We start from the raw sequence: 27529 nt of genomic DNA, 5'->3' as shown, positions 1-27529 counted from the left end.
ATCACCCAGCTAAGTCTGATCTTAAAAATCCAATCATATCTATTGCTTTTAGTTCCCCTTGCAGCAGGGGGGACTGGAAACAAATGAGGGCCAAGTGTCTTCCAATGCCCCTACCTGAGAGGAATATGTTGTGTCAGCACTGGAAGATATTAATGAACAGGCTTTGAGCTGTTGCAAAGGTAAAAAGGTGCTTTGAGGTGACCAGCTCAGACTGCAGCTTTGCCTTCAGCACTGGTGAGATCACAGCTTTGCTGGAGCCACTTGGCTCTGTAAACCCAAGCCCAAACTTAAACACAGTTACTAGGAAGGAGAGAAGCAGAGGACCTCTCCAGAACCCAGATTCACAACTCCACTCCTTGAGGCTGGGAAGGCTGTCCTAAAGGAGCTGTGCATTAAAATAAGTTTGGCCAGCAAGCTGGACTGCACTCAGACACTTGTGTTCCTTCGTGAATGACGCACTCTTCAGCACAGCTGGATCTGGCAAGAAATCTAATGGGCCTCTGGACAATATCCCTCTGTGAAACAAAAGAAAGCTCCAAGAGGCTTAAAATTAAAATCCCTTCTTCATGCTGCTCAAATAAATGGTAACAGCTGGATGAGTGACCCGAACAGTCCCTCTCACCTAGCAGTCTCACATGATTGTTTTGGCTTTACCTTGTGACAAACAAAATGCTGTCACAGGATGAGTCAGACTTTGGACTTGGACAGGATGACAAGGACACCACTATCTACAAGCTGATCTCATGCCAGAGTAGTACTTTTTTGATTTAGTCTGCCTGTGTGCCTCTGTGAGCAAGCCTCCATGCTAGACCAAAGAAGCTCAAGCAAATCATCAAGGCCACTGAGTTGTATCCTGGGTTGATCCTATGCTAAGAGACACTTGACAAGCCAGTGTCGTCCCTAAATTTGGCACTGAATGACATGTCACATGGCAGTGAACAAGTTAAAGCATTACTCAAGATCATATGACCCATGTTACAGAAAATATGTCTACAAATCACTTTATCAAGAAACTCAATTTCATGAAGTTTCTAAACTGCCTTTCTTATTTTAATAGAGAAAATACATCAGGGAAACTGAAGTTCTGATGTGCTTTCAGCAAAAGGGACTTCTTGCAGTACTTGTAATGGAGAACCAGTATTTAAGACTGAAAGGTGGTCCTTCGGGACTCCCCAGCTATGTCACCTGTCCTTGGTACACAGCACCTGCGGCAAGGCTAGAATCATTACTCAGTGCTGTCTTGGGAGGACAGTGCAGAGCTGAGTGCTCCCTGTGCTGTGCATGCTGCGTACAGCACGGTGGGAAGAGGCTGTATCTAAACCACACCAGCACAGCCTTTCATGTGGGAATGCAGCAGCTGTTCCAACAGGGATACGAGACCTTTCCCCCGACACCTGGCAGCAGTTATGCCAGACCCAGAGAGAGCCAGGTCTATCTCCTCCTGGCAGTGCCGGGTTAACGGTTAGACTTCATGATATTAGAGGTCTTATCCAACCTACACAACTTTATGATTCTATTAATCAAAGACCAGCTGGTGGCTAACAAATGCTGCTTTTACACAGGCTGACAAGCCGAGAGCACACGGAAGGGGAGCAGCAATAACAAAACCTCTACGCTGTGTCAGCTGCGAGCGGAGCAGCAGGCACGCCGCGGGTCCCCTTCGGCCAAGCACGGCCACCTCGACCCTGCGCAGGCTGAGCCCCAGGCCGGGCTGGCGGTGCCAAACGAGGCCAGCGATGCCGCTGATCACGCAGATCCCGGTTGTGTAAGCAGCCCGCACACGCCGCGGGCCCGGGCAGCGCTGAGCGGCGCGGTGCTGAAATCGCCACGGTGCTGATGCGGTCTGACCTCTGGCAGCAGCCCCGGGTCCCCAGCTGGGGACAAACATCGCGGCGGTGACACCGCGGGCACAGGGACCCCGCTCCGGCGCCGGGTCGGGACGGGACACCGGGCCCCGGCCGTGGGCTGAGGCAAGGACACCGGGCCCCGGCCGTGGGCTGAGGCAGGGACACCGGGCCCCGGCCGCCGCAGCACCCCGCCCGCGGGCCAGGCCGGGGACATCGGGCCGAGATGGCGACACCCGGCCTCCTCCTCTCGGCAGCCACGGCCGAGGGGCGGTGACGACGCGGCGGGGGACACTCCTCCGCTGAGGGACACGGCCGGCCCCGTCCCGCCTCCCGGTGTCACGGCGCTGCGGGACGGGCCCGGTGCGCAGGGGACAGCCCGGCGGGGCGGGGCGGGGGCGCAGCCGGGGCCGCCGCGCTCCGGGACGGGGCTGGTGGAGCGTCTGCCCCGTGCTTGGGGCTGCCGCTCGGGTGTTTTGCTTTCACCTCGTGAGCCCTCCGCTTTCAGCACTCGCGATTTGTTTTCTGGCGCAGGGTTTGAAACCCGGACCCAGAAATGAGGAAGGTTCTGTGCGTGGAGCCCGTCATTTTCATCTATGTTTTTGCGTCTTTCCTGACGATGCCGCTGGTGCAGCAGTTCATCTACCGGCGGCTGTGGGAGCAGGAGTACAACTCCACTTTCGTGAGCGACAGCAATGTCACTCACTGCGAGCAGAATAAGAGCAGCCCGGCTTATATCAAACAGAAGGCAAGTGGCGGGGGAGGAATGATAATTGTGAATAAACTTGCAGCCAGGAGGTGCTGCCTTACTATAATCTCCTGTTTTGTAACCTTAACCTGTAATTCTCCGGAAAGCCGTAGTTTTGTAACCTACCCTCGCTTCACTGTCTCCTCGCTCTAATGTTATGCAGTAGATAGTGATAGTGCTTTGAAGACAAAGATTTGTCTCCGGGAAGATACTGGATTTTAGCGGGAGTTGAAAATCGCCGGAGAGAATGGGGACCAAATTAGCATTGGGCTGACATTACCGCGGGTGAGACTGGAGGCTCCTCCTCCCACGACCATTGTGCATGTTGTGTTTGTGAGCCACCCGTTGTCTCTGTGGCTCCTACTGTTCTTTGTAACCATGTGAAGTTTAGCAAATGCCCTGTAATTCTGAGAGATAGCATCTCGCTTAAAATACATGTATTTCAGAGGAACTACAAGAACGAGGAACAGAGGAAATTGAAATGACTTTTTTTTTTTTTGTGGTTTTAAAACGTGGAAAAAAATTACCTGATCTTTGCATGATCAAATGCAGTTGATGGTTTGCCATTCAGGGTACTAGTTTGCCTTGCTGGAATACAAGGACGTCAAGATGACAGGATCGCATGGTCAGTTACATTTTTAGCACTTTTCCTATTCAGTCGGGATAGCTAATTGACTGGTACCTCTTCCATTGCACTTCCAGTGCAGTTTTAATGCTGCCCTTAAGCAGAGCTAACTGTGAGCTGCCAGCAGAAGAGATGGTCATTCTCCATTTCCCTTTCCCCTCTCACACCATGTGTTGTATCTCGCAGTTCTGCAGTTACAGGTTATGGATTTGAGTGGGGCACTGATTTAACAGAAAGCTCATCTCTTGTTTTGGGGGGTGTTGCTTTTTGAATGTTGTTTGTTTTTCTGAAGCAGTACACTGCTCTGGCACACTCAGTTGCCACATGATTTCTGTGTCTAACATGGGAATAGCAGGGGGAACATTTTTTCGGAAGAGGTGCAATAGAACCATACTTGTCAACACCAACTGGCAGTTGGGTTGGATAAAGTGAAAGATGAAACCACTGTAGGGTCAGAAAAGTAAATGATTCACCGTATAAATTACACAGAAGTTGGGGTTACAAAACAGTCAGCTGGCATTCCCTTACATTGCTGAAAAGTTGGTACATGAAAATTTTTGTTCACATCCCATATTTGGATCTCTGATGTGCTGCATATATGCAAGACAACGCCTGCGCTTATCTGCCTCATTTGTCATATATAAAAGGAGGTTGTTAATGGTACATTAATGTACCAAAGAAGTAATTCAGGACTTTTAGTGTGGAGTATGTTCTTTGTCATGTGACAGAAGCTGGTCTTAGTAGAAAGAACATGAAAGGAAAAAGGTCAATAGAATTGTGGTCTAACATGGCTTCTGGGCTGACCCATGGAGGTAGTTACCAGTTATTGTCAGAGTAATGCCTGTATGTTACTCCCAAAAAGTGTTTTCTTTAGTATTAGCCCCCCATTTGATGCTGTGTCTGGCGATTTTCTCTAAGCATACAATTCTAATAATACAATTCTTGTAGAGCCTATCAAGAAATCTAAATTTCAAATACATCTTTGCATTTTTCAACCCCCTCAAATCCAATCTGATTTTCAAATTGCCATCCCCTATAGTTCAAGATATAAGACTTCATATTTCTTTTTGCAAAGCACTGAGGCAGAGTGCTTAATTTCATCTGAAGTTTTGATAGCGTCTCTGATATGATGGCATGTTCACACTTTACAGGTCTCTTGTTTACAAATTACAGTTAATTTGATATTTGAGAACATGAGTTCTTGAAGAAAGCAGTTGAATAATGGCCAATAGAACTTCTTAGTTTGCCTTTCCTGCCAAATTTCCATTCCCTGCATTTCAGTGGTTGTCAGTCAGGCATGAGCTTTTGAACAATTACACTCTTGTCTGGATGCCTTGCTGCATTTTTATACCACACTAGTTACCATAGCGTAACAATTTAAGTGCCCAAAACACGCATTAACTTAAGTGCAAGTGGGCCTTTGTGCTGAGTAATAGTCCTGTGTATGGGCCAAAGAGTAGATCCAGTAACCTAATTCCAAACCCTTTCACAAGGAAGTTGAAGTAGGGGTTCCAGATTTTCCAAGACCTTCCTAACTGAATTAGGTTTATAGATGTTGTAACTTTTGCTGTGAGGCCCTGTTTGGCATTAATGTTTAAAAGAATATCTCTCTTAACAGTTAATTTAGTGTAAGTCCTTATGTTCTGAGAATGAAGAAGCTTTATACTAATCTCACCTGTTTCAAAGCAAAATGTAAAAGGAAATTGAAGACCAAAATAACTTGGAGCCTGCATAAAAGCTAGACTGTAATTCAAAATGGTTAGTCTTTGCAGAATTCAGATTAATTATTTTTTACAATTTGAAAAAAATAGTCATCTTATAACAAAGTGAGTTTTAAAGTAATTTGAATATAAACTGAAACATTTTGATCACTGACTTGGATAATCCTTTTTTCAATATCTCAGAAAGAGCTATATTATTAATCATTAAACACTGTTTATCATCCCATCGATTTTTTATCCAGGCGGTTCATTTCCACTTGCTACTCAGTAATATTTTATCTTATGAGCCAGTGAGTTTATCATATCCTTTCTATTGTTCAATCTCAGGTGCTGCACTTCTCTCTTAATTTAATCTTTATATAAATTACTTGCTTCTTCATTTTCAGGTTTTAAATTTTGAAATAGGTGATTTTATTATCTGTTTCTGTCCACCATGAGTAATTTTTCAGAGTAGAGTGAATTTGCGGATTAAAAAACTAGACCTTTATTTTCAAATCTATGTCATTCCATTGATTATTTAATGGAGTTACAGTAATTTCACGATTACTAGCCGCACCGTTTTGACCAAAATTTTGCTCCCACACTGGAAATGCGGCTTATACTCAGGAGCGGCTAATATGTGAATAATTTTCTGACATTTCCAACCCCAGAAGTGCAAACCGAGTCAGGGCAAACTGCCAAGTCGAGCACCTGCCAGTAAAACCCGGCATTTATGCGATTGTTACAAATTGGTTACTGCGTTGCATGGCAGGTGGAGCCGGGCTGCGTGCAGGCAGCACAGGGTGGGGGGGGGGGGGGACGGGGAAAGAGGCGGAGGGCTCCCTCCTGCTGGCCCCGTGGCTTGGGGGGAGGCAGGGGGCTCCCGTCCCCGCGTGCCACTGCCGCGGGAGCGGGGGGACTCCATCCCCGCCTCCCACCACCGCTGCGGGTGCCAGCGGGCTCCATACGCCCCTGCCAGCGCGGCACAGCACCGGGCTGGGGTGACCGAGCCCAGTGGTGGCAGCGGCCGGCCCCAAGCGGCCCCACCACCTGGCCCCGTCGGCAGCCCCGAGCCCTCATGGCCTGAGCCAAGCCAGTAAACCCCGCCATGCCGCGGTTCTGTTACTATTTGGCAACTTTGTTGCACGCGAGTCCTTGCTGCGAATGACAGAGCGGCTTATAATTGGGTGTGGCTTGTGTATGGACAAAGAACGAAATGTTTGCCAACACCCAGCAATGCAGCTTATAGTCAGTGTGGCTTGTAATCGTGAAATTACTGTACATGATTTTACATAAGCTGAAGGTTTGACCTAGGATTTTCTATATTCTTTTCCTTTGGGTTTGTAAAATCATAGAGTGAGGAGTTTCATGCCTTAAATGTATTTTTCCTGTACTTATGTCTGTAGTCTTCAGTAGACATCAAGTTTTTTATCTCAGCATAGTTCATGGTGTAGCCACGTTTTTTGCATTGCCCAACTTCTTCCAAAACAAGGACACCTAAGTTTTGTTGGTTTTTCTTCATTCTTTCAGTTTTACACTTCATTATGGTCAGGCAATAATCTCTATATTATGTGGTTAATGTGGGTTGAGATGATACATATTAACATTTAATTTTATTTTTAATGTAGTAGCATTTGTTTTTTGATGCTCATGTCTTTCAACAAGATAATCCTAGTAAAGAAGTAATGTCTGCAACTATATAGAGTTCTCTTTGTCAGCAGCAGAGGAGTTAAAGATCAGAATAATATTTTCCATCTAAGTTTGTTCAGTCTTCATGATTTTGACCCTTCCAGGGTGACTGCTGGCCAGCAGTGCTGGCCAGAGGACAGGATGTCATGAATGCTAAGGCAGTCACACACCATAAGGGAAGGAAGCAAAAGACCAGAGTGCTGGGGATCTTGAAGGCTTTCCTTGAGAACCTCAGGATCAGTTGCATTTTCCTCTTGTGATAAAACCTGGTCTCTTGTAAGCAAAGGAAGAGATTGAACTTGAAACTCATGGTCTCTGCCTGTACATACAAATATTAATTTATAAATCATTCAGCAGCTTTTAAAATTGCCCAAAGTATATTCCTGTAAGTTTTAGGGATTTTTCATTGTTTTGGATGCTACTGAGTCAGGATTATGTTAGCTACAGAGGAAATGCCTGAAACGTGGAGTATAGATGGCTTGAACACAGGCTGAGAATGGCAGACTTGCACAACTGTACCTGTTGCTGACTGAACAGCACAATGCCTGCCCAAGTCAGTGTTATGCCTCAGAAAACTCCAAGAAGACTTTCAGCATGACTTGACTCTCTGCATCTAAAACTTTATCTTAGCTAGTATAAAGGGTTTGTATGAATAAAGTTGCTTCCTTTTCCCCTGCTGTCTGATCAGGTGGTTCTTCTGTCTGATCAAGTGGTTGTCTTTGAAAGGGCTGTTGTGGCTCCTCTCTTGTCAGGTCCGCATCTATGCATTAAAAACAAGATCTGAATTATCTTGCTGAGTGTCCTTTAGCAGCTGGTTTCATAACTTTTTTTTAATTAAACGTCCTTTAGGCTGCAGCCATTCATGCTCTGTTAAATGGTTGTTTTTCAGCTGGATTTGGTTTTTATATTTCTGTTAAAAATAACTCTGAAATTTTCCCCATAGTGGGTGTTTAGAGTTTATTTTTATAGTGTTAGCTGCTGTTTCTTATGTGAAAATACCTGCTGTGGTGTATCTGTAGAGACATCAGTGATTTGGACTATTTCTGAACTCAGAGCTTTACAGTGTTTGCAAAATCCATTAATTCACATACCTGTGAGTCAGTATAATATTTAAAGCTGTATTTCATATTTTTGGTTGTCACTATTGTTTGTAGTAGTAGTAGTAAGATAGTACAGTGGGATGTCAGAGCAAATCATGATCTGTTTACTTGCATTGTGTGCTCTAATCCATGAATTGTTTCTTGTAGCTTCCTCAGTAGAATTATTTGGGAGGAAAAATTATCTCCTATGAGGAGGGAGCATGCAAAGTGTTCCTTAATCAATGACTGGCTTACTCCTAATTTCTGAGTAGTATTAAAATAGCCCAATGCCCTTTTGTCATTGTATTGAAGGAGATACTTGCAGTTAAAGATACTTAACAGCTCTTGTAAGTGTATGTTTAAAAGGATTGTTCTCTTGTCTGTATTGAAACTTTTCTGTCAACAGTACTAGTAAGACTGTGTCTAAGGATTAAGTTTTGGGATAAAATGTGACAGGGAATGTTTGAGGAATATACAAAAGCCTGAATATGCAATTAATTTTATTATAGCCTAGTATATCACAATGTCATATAATCTTATAAAGCTACAATGTATGTATCATGTCTTACAATAGTGTAATTTATTATCTATAAACATGTACAGCGATATTCATTATATTGCATAATAATAATTATGTATGTAATATTGTTACAGATTTTTTTCCTGATGTATTACAGTATTTACAATTATTTTTATTTTTTCTTTGCAGGAAGTTCAAGAAAAAGCCTCTGTTTTTAATATGCAGTTGGACTTAACTAGGGCCATTCCCAGCCTTACAGTTGCCTTTGTCATTGTAGCTAATGGGGATCGCCAGGGACACAAAAGGTCTTTAGTTTTACCATCAATGGGAGCTTTGATTTCTGGTATTAGCTTCACTGTAATATCATATTTTTCGTTGTCACTCTATGTCCTATTTGCAGTCGCATTTATTACTGGACTGTTTGGGAGTTTAGCAACTTTCATTGGAGGAGGATTTGCTTACATAGCAGAGGAGTGTCATGATGAGAAGCAGAAAACAACACGAATAGCTGTAGTGGATTTGATTTTTGGAGTTGTATCTGGATTAGCAGGATTGTCATCTGGCTACTTTCTAAGAGAAATAGGCTTTGCATGGACATTTGTGATAGCATCTCTGCTCCATGTCATTAATATCATCTATATTGTATTTTTTCTGGAAGATACCGTAGGCGTATCTCGACTCCAGCATGAAGCACCAGTATCCTGGAAAGAACTTCTTAGGGAGACATTTTCCGGAGTGTACATGCTTTTTAAAACTGCCCCTTATAAAAAGAGAGTTTTAATAATTGTGTTACTTTTTGCATTTATGACTTATTTATTTACTATGCTGGGTGGGAGTTCACTTTTTACACTGTATGAACTCGATGAGCCGCTCTGCTGGAATGAAGTATACATTGGATATGGAGCAGCTGCATTCACTTCTGTCTCGCTGACCAGCTTTTTAGGAGTTTACTTATTTTCCAAATGCCTCAAAGACATTTATATTGTCTTTATTGGGATATTTTCTTACATTGGAGGAATGATCATGGCTGCCTTTGCCAAAACTACCCTGCTCATGTTTTTAGGTGAGTTCCGAATCAGTTGTTCCCTGGTCAACAATGTATATGAAAATACTGCTGTGTTATCTGTAGTGAATGCAGGTGTTGCATATTGAACGTACCACCTTGAAAGGGACATAGAGAGGTAAAATACAAATGGTTGCTCAGACGAGGGTTTGATTAAAATATGAACTGTATGGAGAAACCATGGAATTACTTGTTTATTATTTGGTTTTCGTGCCATAGAAATATATTTGATTTATTAATTTCTCTGTTCATGGATAACTGTGTCTCAGTGAACATCTAGTCTGACTTTTCTGTTGCCTTTTACTGTTTGGGGAATTAAGTGTTCCAAAGTATATGACTAATACAGTTGCATTATATTTGTAAAATCCTGGATTTTAATTACTTCAATGTCTCATGGCTGCTTTACAGTGAGAGTGCCATCTTTGTTCTGCTTTATGCCTATTCCTGTTCTCCGATCCATGCTGTCAAAAGTGGTTCTCACTGGTGAACAGGGTAAGTAGAATTGTTTTTAAACAATAAAATAATATGGTGCTTCAGAACAGAGATGCAAGAAGGTCACCTTTAAACAAATAGATGCTATTTTAAGATTGCTTTTCTTTCAAGTTCTGTATAATATAAGCTTGTGTCTTGACATTAAGGGCTTCTGGTTTTGAATTTAATATAAACAACATTGTGTTAAAAACTACCACAAGTTTCAACTATCAAACAAAATACTATTCTTAAATTAAAGAGCATTGGGAACTTGAAGCAGAAGAATGCTTAAGATTTATACAAGTGTGATTTCACAAGGGCTTCTGCATTCACAAGATTTTGGCATGCAGAGAAAGATATGTTTCTGTTATTTAGTCAGTTTCTCACTTACTAATTTAGAAGGATTAGCAGTAGGTGGTCAATCTTCATAGCATTTGGAAACCATTATACTTGGATCCTCAGCTATAGAGCAGGAACCCAACTTCAGGCCTGTGGCTTCCAAACATGTCCCAAGAAATGTAACAGAATACTTCTCAAAGTCCTTTCCTTGTGGAACACAGAAATAAGCATGTCAGGCCTCAAAATATGGTTCTAATATCCCATATTTTGCTTTTGAGGAGTGTGTATTTTCTAGATTTTGGAAAACATATACTTTCTAAAAACATTTTCTTGAGTTTATTAGTTTTATTTTTTAAAAGATTAATCTTCATACAGTAAAACAAAGATCCCTTTGTACTAGCTGTGCTAAAATACACCTCTGGTATTGAGTTTCTTGGCATTCTTCAGGGCTTTGGTTACTTGAGTAGTTTGATGCAGCAATCAAGTTGCCTCTTGTCATCCTTTTCTGCATACCTAGTGTGATTTTAGTTACGGCCCTGTGATTGTGAATGCAGCTTGAGAAAATGTGTTCAACAAGACATTGACAGGATAGAGTGCCACCCCAAAGGGTAGTTCAGTCCAAAAAATGTTGTTTCTTTTCAAAAATAAGAAGGCAGCTGAACCAGCAGTTCCATGTTGAATCAGTCTTTTCCACATGTAAGAGTGAAGATAAGGAAGAAACAAGAAAGGGAAAAGTATAAAAGTAAGAGGAAGAGAACTGGAAGGGGTAAAGTATGGAGATGTGCACAACGTGGTTAGTGAGAATGGACAGGTTAAACATCATGTGATAAGCAAATGCAAGAAAGTAGGCATGGTGACAGAATAATACTGATGAAAAATAGTTTCCATCAACAAAATGTGTTGCTTATTTATTGGTTTTTTTGTTCATTTAAAAGAACTAGCATTTTGTAGGAGTTACCACAGAACACACTTTCAAAGCAAAGTATGATCCTCTAGTGTTTGTAGCTTGCATACTTGCAAAAATACTGCCAACAGATATATCTTTTGAACCATATTTAAAAACTTCTGTACTTTGAAGAGCTTGTGTTTTATTTTGTTTTGTTTGTAATTCACCCATTTATTTTTGGCAGGTGCTGTGTTTGCTTGTATTGCCTGTTTAGAAGTGGTGGCCGGCACTATGTCCATTTCAGTTTTTAATATTATCTATGCAACTACTGTTGCATGGTTTTCAGGCTTTAGCTTCCTCCTATCGGCAGGCCTTTGTCTAATTCCACTGTCTGTCTTGTGGTAAGTATGGATCGGGAGGCTTCTTCTGACTGCCTTGGCCAATAATTTCTATTTTGACATGAATTGTAGCTGAATAGTTTTGTGTGGTAGTTCTCAAACTTTCTTATCTGCTAGTGTGCTGTAGTGGCTCTAGCTTCACACTATTTCCCTGATCCAGCTACCTGCCCTCAGCTTTGTGCTGTGAATTTCCCCCAGACTGAAGCCTATCCTGAATGTACTGCCAGTGGGATATACCATACCCTTGACTGCATGTGTGCCTTCCCTTGATTTGAGACCTTTATGTAGTCTTTCTTCCAGGAAAGCCTTCCCACAGATCACATGAAAGGCATAGGCTTAATTTTGCAATCTGAGCTCTTCTAGATGCTAATGAGGGTTATAAACATGATATTAGCATGTTTCATGGTTTAATGGAAAGTTCTCTGTCCTGGTCATGGGTACCTTGTGACCAAGTGCCATTAAAATCTGTAAAAGATTTTAATGCCCAAAAGAATAAACCTCTAAACATGTTTAAAAAATAGGCCTCTATAGCAATTATGTCTTATCATATCTAGTGACCATGTAGTAATATGGACAGTGAAATACCATTCATGAGTACTCACAAAGCAAAGATCACTTTACATTATTTCCAGTATAAATTACTTCTTTTTAGGATGCTTAAACAAAAATCTAAATGACAGAAGAATCACTTTTCATTAGATAGATTTACAGTTGGGGGAAAAGATGTTTTTCTTAAGAGGGTGGCACTCCCTCTGCAGACTTGTATATTTTTTTCTAATACTTAGACTTCACCTCAGTCACCTTTTATCACTGCATCAGCTGCATTTTAAGATTTAAATAGGCAGTGATAATGCTGTAGATTTAGAACATTTCACATAATTTTAAGTCTATTCCTGCTTCATTATAATTCTTTACACAGTCTTTACAGAGAAGTTATACTGATGGTAATTAAGGTAGTGATGGCTCTTACACCTGAGGGAATTGAAGCAAAGGCATCTTGCGTATGTGAGTAGAATACTTTCCAGTAAAGTAAAAAAATAATTGAGAAATTCAATTATATTAACAAAGGCAGAGTAAGTACTTGTTCTATTAAGTATTATTTTTAGTTTAGTTCAGTATAAGTAGAGAAAGTGTCTAGTAAGAAAGAAACCTACTGCAGAAAAGATAAGTTATTTACCATCAATCAGTCCATCTTGCAATCAGTACTGTAGTACATCATCACCATAAATTTCTGAAAGGTTTTTTTTCTTTACCTTCTGTCATTAGTTTCAGATATCTGACCCTTTGAATACGCTTTCTCTGCACGTTTCTTTTTAGAGTGTCATGCAGTGTTACAGTTGGAGAGCAGAAAGGGTAGTTGTTCCAGTCTGTAACAGCACAGTAGTTTAGTACTGTGCTCAAAGGCAGCAGTAATGATATTGTCTCACTTGTGCAATTAGGGCAAATAGCAGCATTGCTTTTGTTTGCCAAGACACATCATCAGCTTTGTGCCACAGAGGATGGCTGCACAGAGCTGTCCTGTGTGTTTGTTGGTGCTGAATCAGCATGCTATACTGAACTATCTCAGCTAAAGATACCTGTCTTGTCTTTGTCTTACAGTTGGCTTCTGTGCACAAGCTGGAATGGGGAGGACTTGGCTCTGCTGGTACCTGAAGAAGTATCCAGCATAGAGAGTGCTGACAGTTGAACAAACGATACCCAGGATTTCTAATCTGACGTGCAGTGGCAGAGATTGTTATGTCACACAGAAACCACAGAGATAACACAACACAATCTCCAACTGGCCCTGCAGCAATAAGCACTAAATTGGTACCACTCAATACCCAGTCTCCTTTTAGCAACTGACTAAAGCTAGTTTTTAACTATGGAAATAGGCTGGCAATTGAGATTAATGCTGCTTCAGCATGAAGGAAAAAATAAGGTAGGATGATACTTTTTTCACTTTCCCTTTCTCAAGTTTGAGAGTGCAACTCGTTGGGTGAGAGAGATAAGCTTAGCAACCCAGAGGACGTTGCCAATGCTGCTGAAGCCACTGCACATGTGGTCTGCTGGGTTTATCTTGAAAGGCCTGTCGTAACAGTGAAGCCCCCAAACTGTCTAAAATTCCTAAACTAAAAAACAGTTTTTTTCAGAAAGCAGATTGGCGGCAGTACTTACACCTGCCATAAGTACACTTACTGTTCTGCAGCTAGCAGAGTGTTTGTGTAAGTTTAACATAAGATGTGTGGACCTTGCCTGTGACTTAGTTCTTGAAATGGATTTTCACACACAACTGTCAGGAAATTTTCATCTTGCAGAGTGTGAAGTTCAGCCTAAACCTACATTTTACAGAGGCCATATTGCATATTTATCATTTTCCATATATTAAGGACCGCATACAGACATCTCTGTTTTGTCCCAGAGATACTTCTTGTTTTCTAGTGAAGTTGATACTTGGCTTAAATGTTTATTTTAGTGAACAGCTGTGATAGCATTTCTTATCTGTAGATCTTTATTTTTTTAACAACCCTGAAATGAGATGATGAAATCAGAATCATGAATCTAATCATCTTGCCACAAATGCAGCATAATTTATAAGCACTTGAACAGCACTTCTAATCTTCAAAGCACTTTATAAATGCTATTCAAAACATCCTTCCATAATAGATACTATCTGTTGCATAAAGAGAAATTAACAGAAAGGACAAGTGACATGAGACTGCCAAGCCTAGGAATCAGTTTCTGCACTGATTCCTCACCTTTTCTCTTAAGATCTTTAAGTAAAAGTTATCCTGAGTATTAGGTTCTGCAGAGCACAGCAGAAGTGTAAATATAACATCATGTTAAGGACCAGTCCCAAGAGTTTGACAGCCAATACTGTTCTGATCTCAGAGTTGTGTGTGACTCTTTTCCCCACAAAACAGATAATTTAGAAAAAGCAAAACAATGTAAAGTGGAAGCCATTTAGAGAATGAAACCTCTAGGAAAGCAACTACAATGACTTCACATGCACACAGCATAGGATAAAAATGCAGACATAGCATGTGCTGTATAATCAATGAGCTACTTACAGCCACTGATACCCATCCTATGAACAGAGACTCCTGCAAAACTTCTCAGTGGTACTCCTCCAAAAACCAGTAATACCAAATCATGAGGATACTTTCATAGATCCTTTATAACGGAGTGACTGCATTCTTTCCAAGATATGTATCATGATCACAGAGAAGCCTGGAAGAAGGTTCAAGTAAGTTAAAGAAAACGCTTACAATATTCAGGAGACCACTGTCTGTTCATCACAGGTGAAAACAGGGCCATGTATCCAGGCCAGAGGGAATATGCTAACACCTCTTACACTTCCGTCCTGAACTCACAAGACTGATGTTGGCAATTAAAGATCATTAGCTTTCTCTCAGTAGTTTAGACAAGAGCCAGAAAATAAAACTGCCTAATGCCTTTGAGGTGCCTAAGCTACTGCCAACTGTTGGAAACATGAGCTGAGTTCTACAATAACCAGTGGGTCCAAAACATAATGAGTACTTGTAGAGAGATTAAAAAACACTGATGTAAAGGATTTCAGCACAAACATTACATTGTCTTCCTTGCCTCTTCATTATGCAGTTATGTAAGGCTTTATGAAATTAACTATTTCACACAAAACTGCCTGGAAATAAAAAAGCAAATGCAGAAGGGTCATGTACCTTCACTTGTTCTTCTTCAGTGCACACCTCTTCTAGCACTCAGAAGCTTACAACAAAGCAAGCCACTTCCACAGTGGTGCTGCATCAGTCCAACTGAGGACAAGCATGTACACGTCAGGAATGGCTTTGCTATGATTTAACTGCACAACGTATGTGCTGTTTGTAAAGTATTTCTGGTAGATGGAGCATTTAGAACTGACTATAAATTTAGGTTAAAACACATGGAGGGTATGAACTGTGTTTTTAAAATGCCTTGCACAGTGCAAGCTGAGGAACCAAGTACTAATATGCATCAGATTATTAAAGCAAAGTCTTCTAAGTTTGTAATAATTTCTTTGTGTATAAATACAAATTATTTTGACATAATAATAATAAAGTTTGGTTTTTTAAACTCTGTTGCATGTGTAGTTCTTGTGCTTTTATATTTTGTTTTGACAAATGGCTTATGGCATGACTGATAGAGGATATTGGTGTGAACCAAAGCAGCAGTACCTTATCACCTATTTTTTATGGTCATAACAAACATGCTTGTGCTTCCCTCCTGTGCCTGGGGAGAGGAGAGGATGCTGCCCAGAACATCGGCACCAAGAGGAGGTGGGGAGTTACGGAGCAGGGACAGCACTGCCACCTGCAAGAAGTCATGGTGAGGGCTTGTGTTGCACCTGCCAGAGTAGCAGAGCTGGAAGTGCCTTCCTCCCCTTACCCAAGCCAGATCTGTCTCAGCTTCAGTGCCCAGCACACCCCTTAGCTGCCTCTGTGGGTTGCTCCACACAGCACCTGCTTTACAGAATAAGGCTTGTACAAAAAGGGAAGAATGGGCTGGGGCAGGAAGTCCACAGCCAGCCCCCTGCGGCACTGAGAAAATGTAGTGCTTCCTTTTTAGCTCAAAAGCTTTTTACCTCAGTCCTGCTTGACTCCCATTTCTCTACTAACAGCATAAATTGTCACATGGGCCTCTTACACAAACTATTTGCTTTCCAGCCTGGCTAACCCCTAGGATTAGCTTCCTTACAGACATAATGAACAATTCAACATCCTGGCTCTGAATATGGTTTGATCTCACCCAAGATCATTACCAAGTATAATAATCATTGAACAAAAACACCTAGAAATTGCATGCAGCCTCCTAATCTGCTTCTGCTTTTACACTGTACCAATGACACACTCTAGTAAATTACTTGTCTTAATGTAATTGTGCTCAGATGCAACAGCATCCATCTTTCAGCCAACAAACATTAGGAAAGGCCAACCAGCTCAATACACTGAAGTGGGGAGCTGTAAGTTACAGTAACTGTGTCTGATTGTTGGATGGCTCCCTGTTTTCTTGAACAGTGCTGGTAAGATAGCAGACATCCTAAAAATCCATGCCAGCATCTTTAACTTATCCCAGACCTGGCAATGTACAGTAGTTTCACGAATACAAGCCGCACGGATTATAAGCCGCACCCCCGGTGCCTCGACAATGTTGCTGTCTTTGTCAATAGATAAGCCGCACCCCGAATATTAGCCGCACTTTCGTTCGTAGCGAGAATCCGTGCGCAGCTTTCACAAATTGGCCAATTAGTAACAGGATCGCGGCATAGCGGGCTTTACTGGCTCGGGGCGGGGCCAGGAAGGCTCGGCCCGCTCATGGTTGCCAACGGGGCCGGGTGGCCCAGCTCAGCGCCACGGCTCGGCGGGGCTGGCCGGGTGGTACTGCCGGCGCCGCCGGGCTTCCTGGCCCCCCTCTCCCGTCAGCACCGCCCCGCTGCCGCGTTCCCTAGCCCTGCCGGCGGGCTGCCGCCGCCGGGCTCGCCAGCCGCCCCCTCCCGTCTGCACCACCGCCGCGTTTCCTCGCCCTGGCCGGCACTGCAGGCCCCCGCACCGCCGGGCTCCCCCACACTGCTGGCCCCGATTCTGCTGGGCTTCCCCCGCTGCCAGGCAGCCCCACCCGCCGGCCTTCCTGCTTCTGCCAAGCTCCCCTGCACTGCTAGCCCCAGTTTTCCCGGGCTCCCCCGCCCTGCTGGCCCGGGCTCTGCCGCCCGCCCCCCACACTGCTGGCCCCGCCTCTGCCAGGCTTTCCCACCTCTGCCGGGGCCGGCCGGGCTCCAGCTTGGCTTGGGGCTGCCGCGGGCTCTCACTTCCGTGTTGGCAGCTTTTAGAATTTTGTTAATGTATTAGCCGCCCCGGAATATTGGCCGCACTTCCGGGTTTCCACCAAAATTTTGGTCAAATTGGTGCAGCTTGTATTCGTGAAATTACTGTAATCCCTCAGCTTTTCTGGCCTGAGCAGTACAAAGCCTACTGAACCCCAAGCTTGCTTTATAACAACAGTTTAGTTTTGTTTTACACAAAACTGCAGAGGAACTTGTGAATTATAAAACAGCAGTCAACTCTGATATTTAATAAAGACTACCAGTTCACAGAAGGACTAGGACAGCTGTAGAAAACAAAAATGTGAGTGAGTCTACACTTGCTTGTTCAATTTATTGGTTCTCTGTTTAACCTCCCTAAGGAAAAAAAAATCCAACAAATTAAACAGCTTGTACTGTTGTACTGCATAGCACGAGCCTCTAATCTCTACAAGTCTCAAATGATGGAAAATTTTAGAAGCTTCACTTCTTAAATTAAAAAAATTTAAATATAAAACCAAATAGGACCACCACTAAAGAGAGTCATATTATCACTCTAATGTCTTCAAAATGCTGCAATGTTTTGCATGTAAAAGCACTATAAAATTTACAGGACAGAAGCTAGAGGCTTTAGTCCACATGGATAGAGAATTTGTAGTAGCTATAAGCCCACTGAAAAGCAGAAGGGATGTTTGCAGTTGTGGAAAGAGGTTTATAGCAACATTCCTGCAAAAATTATCTACAACAGAACACTAGTTACATTTAACCAAGTCATTAAAACCTGCTGAATAAAAACAGTTCCTGTTTTAGAAATACTGTTTCAAGTTCTTAATATCTGACAATAGATAACATTTTTTAAACCAGACTTTTTTTCCTGATATGCCAGATTGTATTAGCTGCCTTGCACGATTGACACAACATATACACGTATGACACCAGAAATAGTTGTTACAACCCTGAATTTAATAAATAAAACCACTTAAGCACACAAAAATCCTTCCAGTGGTCTGTTCCTTTAAAATGTATTTAAATATAAATCTCTCATTTTTCCTTAATTAAGATCTGATTTTTGTAAGCCCACAAATAATATCTTCATATCTTCATGTTCTTACTGCAGCAGCTTTATTAAGTACTTTCATAATTCTGCATTCTTTCTTAATAGTAAAATACCTAGACCTGGGAGCATTCTTTTGGATTATGTTCAAATAGATTCTAAAATATCTCTTTAAACCCCAAATAGAACTTGCTTCTACTTTCAGAAACCAAAATACCCTCTCAGGGACACACATGTAAAAAATCTAGACCTTCAATCCCATTCTTACAGCAATACTTCCAATTCTACACAAAAACTTAAGAGCTCACTCATAAATAGCTTCAAGAGAGGGATACAATGTATGTAATTGGCAATGTCGAAGTTAAAGACCTTTAAAGACATTGCAATGAAAGGGACAACACTGGGTTATAGGTAAGAGATTCTTGATTCAGGATTAAACATATTTTTGAACGCAACAGCATTTATAGTAAACTTTTATTCAACAGTTTAAAAAGTGTATGGAAATTTTCATGAACAAAGAGTTATGGAACAGAAAATACCTTCCTCCTCCGCCATTAAATGCATTTACCACAGTAGTCAGTTTGAAAATGCCTGGGTAATTTTGAGTTTCTTGTATACATATATAGCATTTCCATATTTAAGAAGCTATTGTCCTGAGCAGTTTATGAAAAGGCATTATTTAAACTACCTAGTTACAGGACATTTGTATGATTGACAACAAGCACAGAACAATTTAGAGACTTGAAACATTTAATGTGCCTTTTCATTAAGGAAGGCAAGTGATAACTAGATCTGCTTAACACTGTGAGTGTCAATTTAGTACCATGTACTTAGATCTGCTCTAGAAAGACACACACAAAACATTTTTGTGAAGTGTAATTTGTTACAATAAACCAAGTTTGTGCTCCATCATCATGTGTGGTTCTCCCATAACCTCACTCTGGGAAGGATCTGGAAAAAGAAAAGTTAGACAGTATGAGGCCTTTACCAAGCTACAAAGACCAACAACTGATGAAGGTGAACATCTCTTCATTATAATGCTTAATGCAACAGTAGCTTGACTGATTTTGGACAGAGCGCAGATCTGTAACTCAGAAGCCTCTTTCCTAAGTACTGATCAGAGAACAAACACATACCTTGTGGAACAGCTTGTCATAAGGACACACACACGTTTCAAATAAAACCAACCAGTTCTGCGTAAGCACAGACTCCAACTGCCTGAATCTCAACAGGATTACATTACAAGTTTAGTGTTTGTGAAAACTCAAGTCTGACTGAAGCTTTTCTCCATAGTTGTTCTACACCTCTTTCCAACACAACTTCTCTGCACAACAGGAGCTCACACTCCTCCCTTCTGTTAGCTGGGACATACTCCTGGTTTCTATTCTCCACCCAACTGCCTAGTTTTGCAGAAATTCTACATCCATAAATATCTCAGAGATTTCCTCCATTCTGTAAAGTATGGTTAACATTAGCCACTGTATTCAAAGAATGTGCAGAGAATACAAGAGACCAATACTGACAGCATGGACTTCTTTTCTACACAGAAGATTAAAATTTAAATAAAAACACAAAAACAAAGCCAGGGTCAGAACACACGTTGTGACTATTTCAAAGAAATATGCTTTTCATTATGGGTGCATCAATCATGTTTTCCTTCCATAAATAAGACATAATGCCTCTGATTCCTCCAGAGACAACAAAAATATCTAGTCCATTTCCTTATAAATAAAGCCTTACCAAAAACACTTGTAACCCACTCACTCCATAAAAATCTTACAGTTTGTTGTGAGCAATGGTAAATAACCAAATTTCTACAAATTATGTTTGACATTGTTCTACCCCTGTGGAACCACAATAGCCAGATTCCTTCCATTGGTCCCTGTATATCCATCTCAGAAAATAACCCCAGATTTATACCATGTCTCTAGATTCAGATTTGTTCCATTATTTCCAGCTTCCTATCTCCCTAGCTATTTCTACTCTCCAATCCCACTTCAAAGTACTCTCTGTGTCCTTCCATGATATTCTCTGTCTCCTTCCATGTCCTTAAGTACCAGCTAGAAATAACTTGTTCAAAAGCCATTTTCCCAGGTTTATGCTATTCCACATATACTAATAGTCAGCAGGCCACCATGTAACTGCAGCCTGTTGAGTTCACTTGAGGGAGCCTTTTCCCTGCTAAGCATCTGTTTCATTAGTTCTGAACCTCTTCTCTAACATTTCTGCTTAATTACAGAACTTAAAAAACTTTGTAACCTCTGCTTGACAAAATCTGCACAAATACTTTAAAAGTTTCTGAGCAAAGAGGCATACAAGCTACATGCATAATCTGCTCCTTTAGAAACTCGGCCTACAAGCAAATACTGTCTTGCTCAGTATTTCAGAGTAATTTCCACATAACTTACAGCTAAATTACATTTATTTCTCCTTCCCCAGTGCTTCTTTGCTTTTAGGATTTAATTTTGTTCTTCATATTTTACAAGTTTAATTCTCCTGTCCAGTAGTAGTTTTAAATGTTTCCATAACATTAAAGCCAGAATGTATTTACCATTAAGGATATCCTCAAAACCAATGCATTCATCATTTCCCCTCAAAATATCCATTGCTATGTTTGAGCTGTGAAGAAATGGTAGACGCTGGACCTGTAAAAAGAGTTCAAACAAGAGTTCAAGTTTCTGTAAGTCTGAAATAGAAAGGATTCATATTTGGATTTCTCAGTTTGAAGTGACTAAGAAAAGTCAACAGGCAGAAAAAACAACAGCAGAATAAGAGAACTACCGGCACACAAAGACACACAATCACCACCATTTTCTTTTGGTTATCTGTCTGAATAGAACAGCTTTCTAATAGATTTTTGGTTTTCACTGGAGTGTAGGTAGTACAGCAAATACTGCACTTTAAAAAATAACTAAGTGCTTTCTGTCTCCTTTGTAAAGCTCCTCTCACATAAAGTTGGGGAGGTTCACTGCAAACCTCCATACCCTGAGGTCAGTACAGGGCAACTGATGTATACTGCAGAGTTTGGAAACTACATTCTAAGCCTCCTACAGCTCAGGACAGGAATTCAAATGCAAGAGCTATATTGACTTTCCCATTCAAACATAATCCTCCTTTTAATTAATCTAAATCATAATTATGTCTCCAATCTCAACCAATTCTTAAGTTTCAAGTCCACTCCCAGTTACTTTCAACAGTCTTCTGTACCCTTCACTTCCAGTATTTCCAAAAAAATTTCAAGTGGCACACAGACTTCAGAGCATAAATATTCTGAGAATGCATTCACTACTACTAGAGATGCTTCAGTTAAACCACAACAAAACTTGTATACCCAACATGAATCTGGAAGTGGAAAACCCTCTTATCACCATATTTCCCCCACCCATCTCCCAAAACCACCTCTGCAGACAGACTAATAGGATATCCTCACTTCCCTCATTCTCTGCAATGTGCTAATGTTAGTTAGGAAAAAGATCCCTCAAGACGGCACAGCTGAGACCAAGGGATGTTTTCATATCTCACATCCTGACTTTCACATCTTCAGACGAGTAACTTCTGCCAAGCTTAATGCACCTCACTATGGTTTAGTAGTGCCTCATCACTCAGAGTACAAAATTGATCTAACTTACTTGGAAAAACTACTCTTAGTAGCTTGACAATCTTCAAGAAGACAAAAAAGTTTACTAGGATCAATGAGCTTTCTATGTTTCCCTTTCTCTAGCCACCCTCAATCCTAGGAGAAAAGAAGGAAAAGGACACAGACTCAACTTCTCAATTGAGAGTTAAAACCTTTGAACTTAACTCCCTGTAGACCTCCCTTGATCTTACAAGAAAGGCTGAGGAACAATAAGCACATAGAAAATTCTCTGTGCCAGGTTTCACATTACCTCTACAACCACTCCCAAATCACTACCTCCTTCAGACCCCTAAGTCTCTTTTCCCTACAGCTGAAGAGACTCCTTCCCATGAAGGTCATACATTCCACAGGGGAGAGTATTATTTTTAGGAATTAATACTCAATTCCTCCTGCTTTTCTCTGAAGCTTAAAGGAAGCTATTCCACAGCAAAGCTAAAGCAGTTAGCTTCACCAAATAACCAATAAAAGAACAGCAGCTAAAAGGTTTTAGCATATTGACTTTTCTAAAAACTAGTAATTGCACTGTTTGGTTCATCTTTTTTAACAGTGAATTAACTTCTTTTTGAAAAATAAGGTATCTCAACAAAGAAAGATGTGTCTCTGAAAGTATGCTTCAAAGTAAACATTTTTTCAAATGGTTGAAGTTATACCAGTTGGATTAAAATGCCTACCTGTTTCACTGCTCTGAATTCCATCTGCAGCTTTAAAGGTGCATGGATTCCTTGGATGTTTCTCAGTGTGGCAAAGTTTGTTTTATCTTGATTTAACTGGAACTGTCACAAACAATATTGAATTTTTATTTCAGAAAAAGTTACTTTAGAGTACAGCCATAGAAGAAATTTGTGACATCCTACTTAAAAGAACCTGCTCATTAAATTTGTATGTAAAAATTCACTGATATACCATCAAACATGTCTCAACTGTACAGGAAAGGGAGTGATGCAGAAAGATTTGTTCTATGAAGCTGGAATTGTTTTTTTGCTGGATTTTATTCCAAATTAAGAGTAGAAATTTTATTTTGTTATTTTTGTTAATCAGGAGATGTGACACTACCAAGTGGTATAGTTTTGCACTACTTTAATATTGTCCAATTTAAAGATCACAAAAGCCAATTTGACGTCTTTAGTTAGTCATCAAAGACTACTTGAAAACACTTGATGTACTTCTTTTCTGATCTAGTAGGAAAACAGAGCACCATTTGCACTCATTATTGTGGAAAGCAAATGAAAACTCATTTTTCCCAATTGCTCTCAAACTTATCAGTAAGACAAAGAAAATCCATTTAGTAGAGGCTTTTTAAAGAAAAAGTGCTCACTTGTACACTAGAGTATGAAGTAAGTTAAATTTAAATAATAAAAAAAATTCAAATCTCTAATTTTAAAAGTTGTACTCCATCACCATGACAAAAGCCTATTATGAGAACACATTTATGAGAAGGGATCTCAAAAACCAACAAAAACATTTTCTTTGTAACAATCTATACTGAATAGTCTTCCCAAGTTAAAAGAAAATACTATTTATATGCCTAATCCTAATCTTATAATTCTGGTTACATTATTCTTCCATTTCTTTTATTTTATAGAGAGAAGGAGTTTTGGATAGCAGAAACATTTGGTTGCTACCAGCGTTACCTGAAAAATCTTTTTAACATTGATAGCAGCAAAAAAAAACTTTACTGTCCCAGGCTAAGTTAAGTATTTTCCCATTCAAATGTACATGAAAATAATTCTTAAACTGGTCTTAAACTTACAGAAAAATTAACCAAATGTGGGAGAAACAATTTAGAACTCACAAACTTCTTAGGAGATTACACAGCATCTTTTATTTCTGTGCATTTTTGTCTCTTTAGCATGTGATCTTTGAATTATGCAGGTTTTGTACGGCAAGAACAGAGTCAAGAACTAAGTTACAGCAATCAGTTTAAAAAAATCAATCTATGAAGAGCTCTGAAACATTTATAGCACTTATTTATAAGTTCACAAATTGGTGTCATAATAACATCATCCTTTTAATGCAAGGCAACACTAACACCGGTTAAAATTAGAATATATTAGACATTACAGTCAGGCTGTTTAGCTTGGCAATTTGGAACATTCTATCAAAACAACATCTTTGCTTCAGGACAGTTTGATACGTTCTATCTTCTGTGCTGACAGAACAGGTACCAGGACATTAATTTCAACCAGCAAGTCCGGCATCTCTGTAGCTCCCACAGACCACTTGTAATGGTCCATGAGTGACACCTGAGCCAGGCAAGACTGCAAACACTTATGAGGAAGTGTAGGTGTAAAATGTCTAGATGGGACTGAGCAATTTATGGAAAAAAAGGTACATTTTCACGGGCTGAAAGTCTGAAAATGAAGATAGATGGTAAATCTACAGACAAAATGGGAGGATCAGCCTTCACAAGGTCACAGGTGTGCCCCTGGCCTACCTATGGCGGCTTCACACTCTTAGATGACTAAACCTGACCACACAAGCCCCTACTTGGAAGTTTGCTTACTCATTTGAAGTAGGGAGAAAAATGAGTAAGAGCTTAATATTAAACAGATTTGATGACAATGTTATTTGTATAAATAAAATGTTACACCTTTGTGCTGTTAAAGATCTTGCTCAGGACTTGCTACTGCACAGGTAACCACACTGTTAATGTAAACCTTGTAATTAGTTAAGAGTGAAGATGGCTACATTTGATGTTATGCTTACATTCTTTTCTGTCAACTCCAGTGGGTGGCTGGGCAACAATTCATTTTTCACGCTTGTAAAGCTAGAAGAACAAGTAGAAAAGACATCAACTTCAAATTAACTGGGATACGGTTTTTTAAGTTACATTCCAAAACCTATCTCTGATACAAACACCAGCCCACAGAGACACACAACTAGCAAAGTCTGAATTGCAGAAGAAAAAAAGAAGATTAATAATGAAGCAGCAAGTAAAACCTCTAACTACAGCACTACCAGAAGAAAAAGAGTTTCCAACATCCTTTATGCTTGACAAAACAGAATGTTTTTCTTCCTTGATTCCCTTCAGAAAGAGATGAAAATACTAATAAATAAAATCATTACAGATTTAATTACGTCCAAGCTACACTGTATCTTAATTTGAAGTCTTCAAGCTTTTGCAATGGAATATTGTACACACCTTCTCCCCAACGCCAGTTGTATGGCATTTTAAACTCCATTACCTTCTTTTGGATTCATTACCCAAGACAGAGACGTAAGTTCTGCACTTGCATAAAAATGGCAAATTCCAAACTATTTTTATTATATTATTCTGGGCTTTGTCCCAACGCTGAAATTAACCATTTCCCACGGTGTTATGGCATAGTTACATAAATGTATATTAAAGCTATTAGATATTTCACAATTATCAATTCTTTGCTGTTTCTTTTCTAAAGAACAGTATCACAGAGGTAAATGCCTGTTTGCAACACCCCTTGCAAGACAGTTTTGTAAAAAGCCAACATTTAACATATACTGAAGTTCAACACTGTCCATGACACAATTCAGCAAGTAAAAGTAAAGCGTACCCTCTGCGCAGAAGATCATGACCTTCAAATAGCCCTGAAGCTGAAACTTCTGTAAATGAGATACTATCCTTCAACAGAGAAGTAGTGCCTCTGGAATTCTGGAACAAAAAAAAAAAAAGGATTACTTCAACAGAACCAGATCACTTTTGTACTTTTGTATAGGCCAGCCAAATGAAAGGAAGTGCTCAAAGACTCCTTAAAGAACTCCAGGACAAGCCTTACACTTTAGTTTCCTTAAAATGGAGGCAAAACAAAAACACCCAAATCCATAAACCCTACACTAATATAACACTCTTTCAGACAGTCTGACATAAACTACTGACAACATGACAACATTTTTGGATCTGGTTGACCCAGATCAAGTTAAACTCACAATATAACCCAGTTTGTTCCCACCCTGGGCTGCAGGGATGGAAAGGAACGAGGCAAGTCCTGAGTGCTCACAGGACAGAAAGGAGCATTCCTTCACTTACTGCAATACTGTCACCAGATCAAACTTAGCCATGTTTTGAGGCTGCCATAAGGAGGATAAAGTGTATTTGAGCAGTCTAGTATGCCAGTTAACTGAAAGAACAAAGGAAAACAGCAACTTGTAGTGGACAATCAGAAGTTCACAGACTCACTAAGTACTGCTCACTAGTAACCTAGGCCCCTAATTTCACTTTAATCTACCCGAATTTATTGAAGTGATTTTAGAACTGTTCATAAAATCGCCCCACCGATGGGGCAATGTCTAACAACCAGCAGAAGGTAGCAGCAATAATCTCTGGAAGGTGACAGTGATGAGGACTTTAGTGCAAGGGTTTCCCCCAGCAGCACTGTCAGATCCAACACAAAACTCAAGCTTACAGTTAAGATCTTTTTGTACCAACATGTGAGCTCTCAGTAATACAGGAGCTGTAAGACGGTCCTAGCATGCCTGTTGTTACATGCATGTAAAGCATCTGCCAATTTACACACACAGCACCGACCAGACCTTTGCGAGACTGCTGTAAATGAAAGCATTAAAGAGATACGCTACCTGGGGGACGTGACAAGAGGGAATATCAAAGTTAAACTCACGAAACACTCCCCAAAAGCAACACTATCGAGTCACAGCAGTGCACGGCCCGCCTGAGGCGGCCCCAGCGCCGCTGCCCACCGCGGAGGGCCGAGCGTGACCTCCCTCCCCGGGAGCTGCGCCGCCAAAGCCGCAGGTTGCGGGGGGCCGGGGCTCCCCCTCCCGCCCATGCTGCCAAGGAAGCGCTTTCACCACAGCGCTCTGCCCGCCTCCCGGCACCCCGCGCCCACGAGGAAACCCGCCATGGCCGCGCCGGATCCCCGTGACTCAGCACAGCCCCGCTGCCCGCGGGGACGCCGAGAAGGCGAGGAGAGGGGGATCTGGCGGCGGGAGTGGGGCGGGAGGCCCGATCCGGTGCAGTCCCGCACAAGGACACCCCCGCCCGCCCGGCGCCGCCCTGCCCGCACTCACCATCCTGAGCCCCCGACGCGCGCACAGCCACTTCCGCCGCCGCCGCTGCTCACTTCCGCCCCGCCCCCGGCGCGTCCCCGCGCGAGGGGCGGGGCCGCGCGGGGTAATGAGGGCGGGGCGGGAAGCGGGGCTGGTCTGCTCGGGGTGGGGTGAGGGCTGGGGCGGTCGTGTCCTGGCTGTGCCCCCCTTGGCTATGGCCTTCCTTCTCGTAGGGCTGTGTCTCGTAGACTGAAGGCGCTCTTCGCAGGAGCGCTGAATCTGCTGTGTTGGAAAAGACCTGTGAGACCAACGAGTCCAACCTGTGGCCGAGCACTGCCATGTCAATGACGCCATGGCGCTGAGTGCCGCATCCAGTCCTTCCCTAAACACCTCCAGGGGTGGTGAGTCCACCGCCTCCCTGGGCAGCCCATCCCACTATTACATCTCCCTTTCTCTGAAGAAATTCCTCCTCATGTCCAACCTAAACCTCTCGTTACGAAACTTGAGACCATCTCCTCTTGTCCTGTCGCTGGTTGCCTGGGAGAAGAGGCTGACCCTGGCTGGCAGCATCCTCCTTCAAGGCAGCTGTAGAGAGCAGTAGATCTCCCCTGAATCCCTTCTTTTCCAGGGTAAAACTCCAGATCGTTGTCACATTGCAGCAAAGCGCAGCTGTCCCAGGGCCACCGTGGTCCCAAGGAGGAGCTG

The 27529-nt window shown here is 41.6% G+C and overlaps 2 protein-coding genes across 2 annotated transcripts; one reads left to right on the top strand and one right to left on the bottom strand.

The window, feature by feature from the left end:
* Positions 1-2239: 2239 nt before the first annotated feature.
* On the top strand, positions 2240-15438 carry SLC46A3 (solute carrier family 46 member 3). Its single transcript, XM_033085384.1, has 5 exons — positions 2240-2592; positions 8395-9268; positions 9677-9760; positions 11209-11365; positions 12962-15438. Exons 1-5 carry the CDS (start codon positions 2401-2403, stop codon positions 13047-13049), a joined length of 1395 nt encoding a protein of 464 aa, XP_032941275.1. The 5' UTR covers positions 2240-2400; the 3' UTR covers positions 13050-15438.
* A 3226-nt stretch (positions 15439-18664) lies between these two features.
* LOC117010641 (proteasome maturation protein) lies at positions 18665-26910 on the bottom strand. The gene is made up of 6 exons (XM_033085400.2): positions 26846-26910; positions 25375-25472; positions 24551-24611; positions 22516-22617; positions 20759-20852; positions 18665-19158 (listed from the first exon to the last, which is right to left on the bottom strand). Exons 1-6 carry the CDS (start codon positions 26846-26848, stop codon positions 19091-19093), a joined length of 426 nt encoding a protein of 141 aa, XP_032941291.1. The 5' UTR covers positions 26849-26910; the 3' UTR covers positions 18665-19090.
* Positions 26911-27529: the final 619 nt, after the last annotated feature.

Source organism: Catharus ustulatus, chromosome 2 (genome assembly GCF_009819885.2).
Source record: "Catharus ustulatus isolate bCatUst1 chromosome 2, bCatUst1.pri.v2, whole genome shotgun sequence".
Classification (NCBI taxonomy): domain Eukaryota; kingdom Metazoa; phylum Chordata; class Aves; order Passeriformes; family Turdidae; genus Catharus; species Catharus ustulatus.
This window is presented reverse-complemented; position numbering and strand designations above follow the sequence as displayed.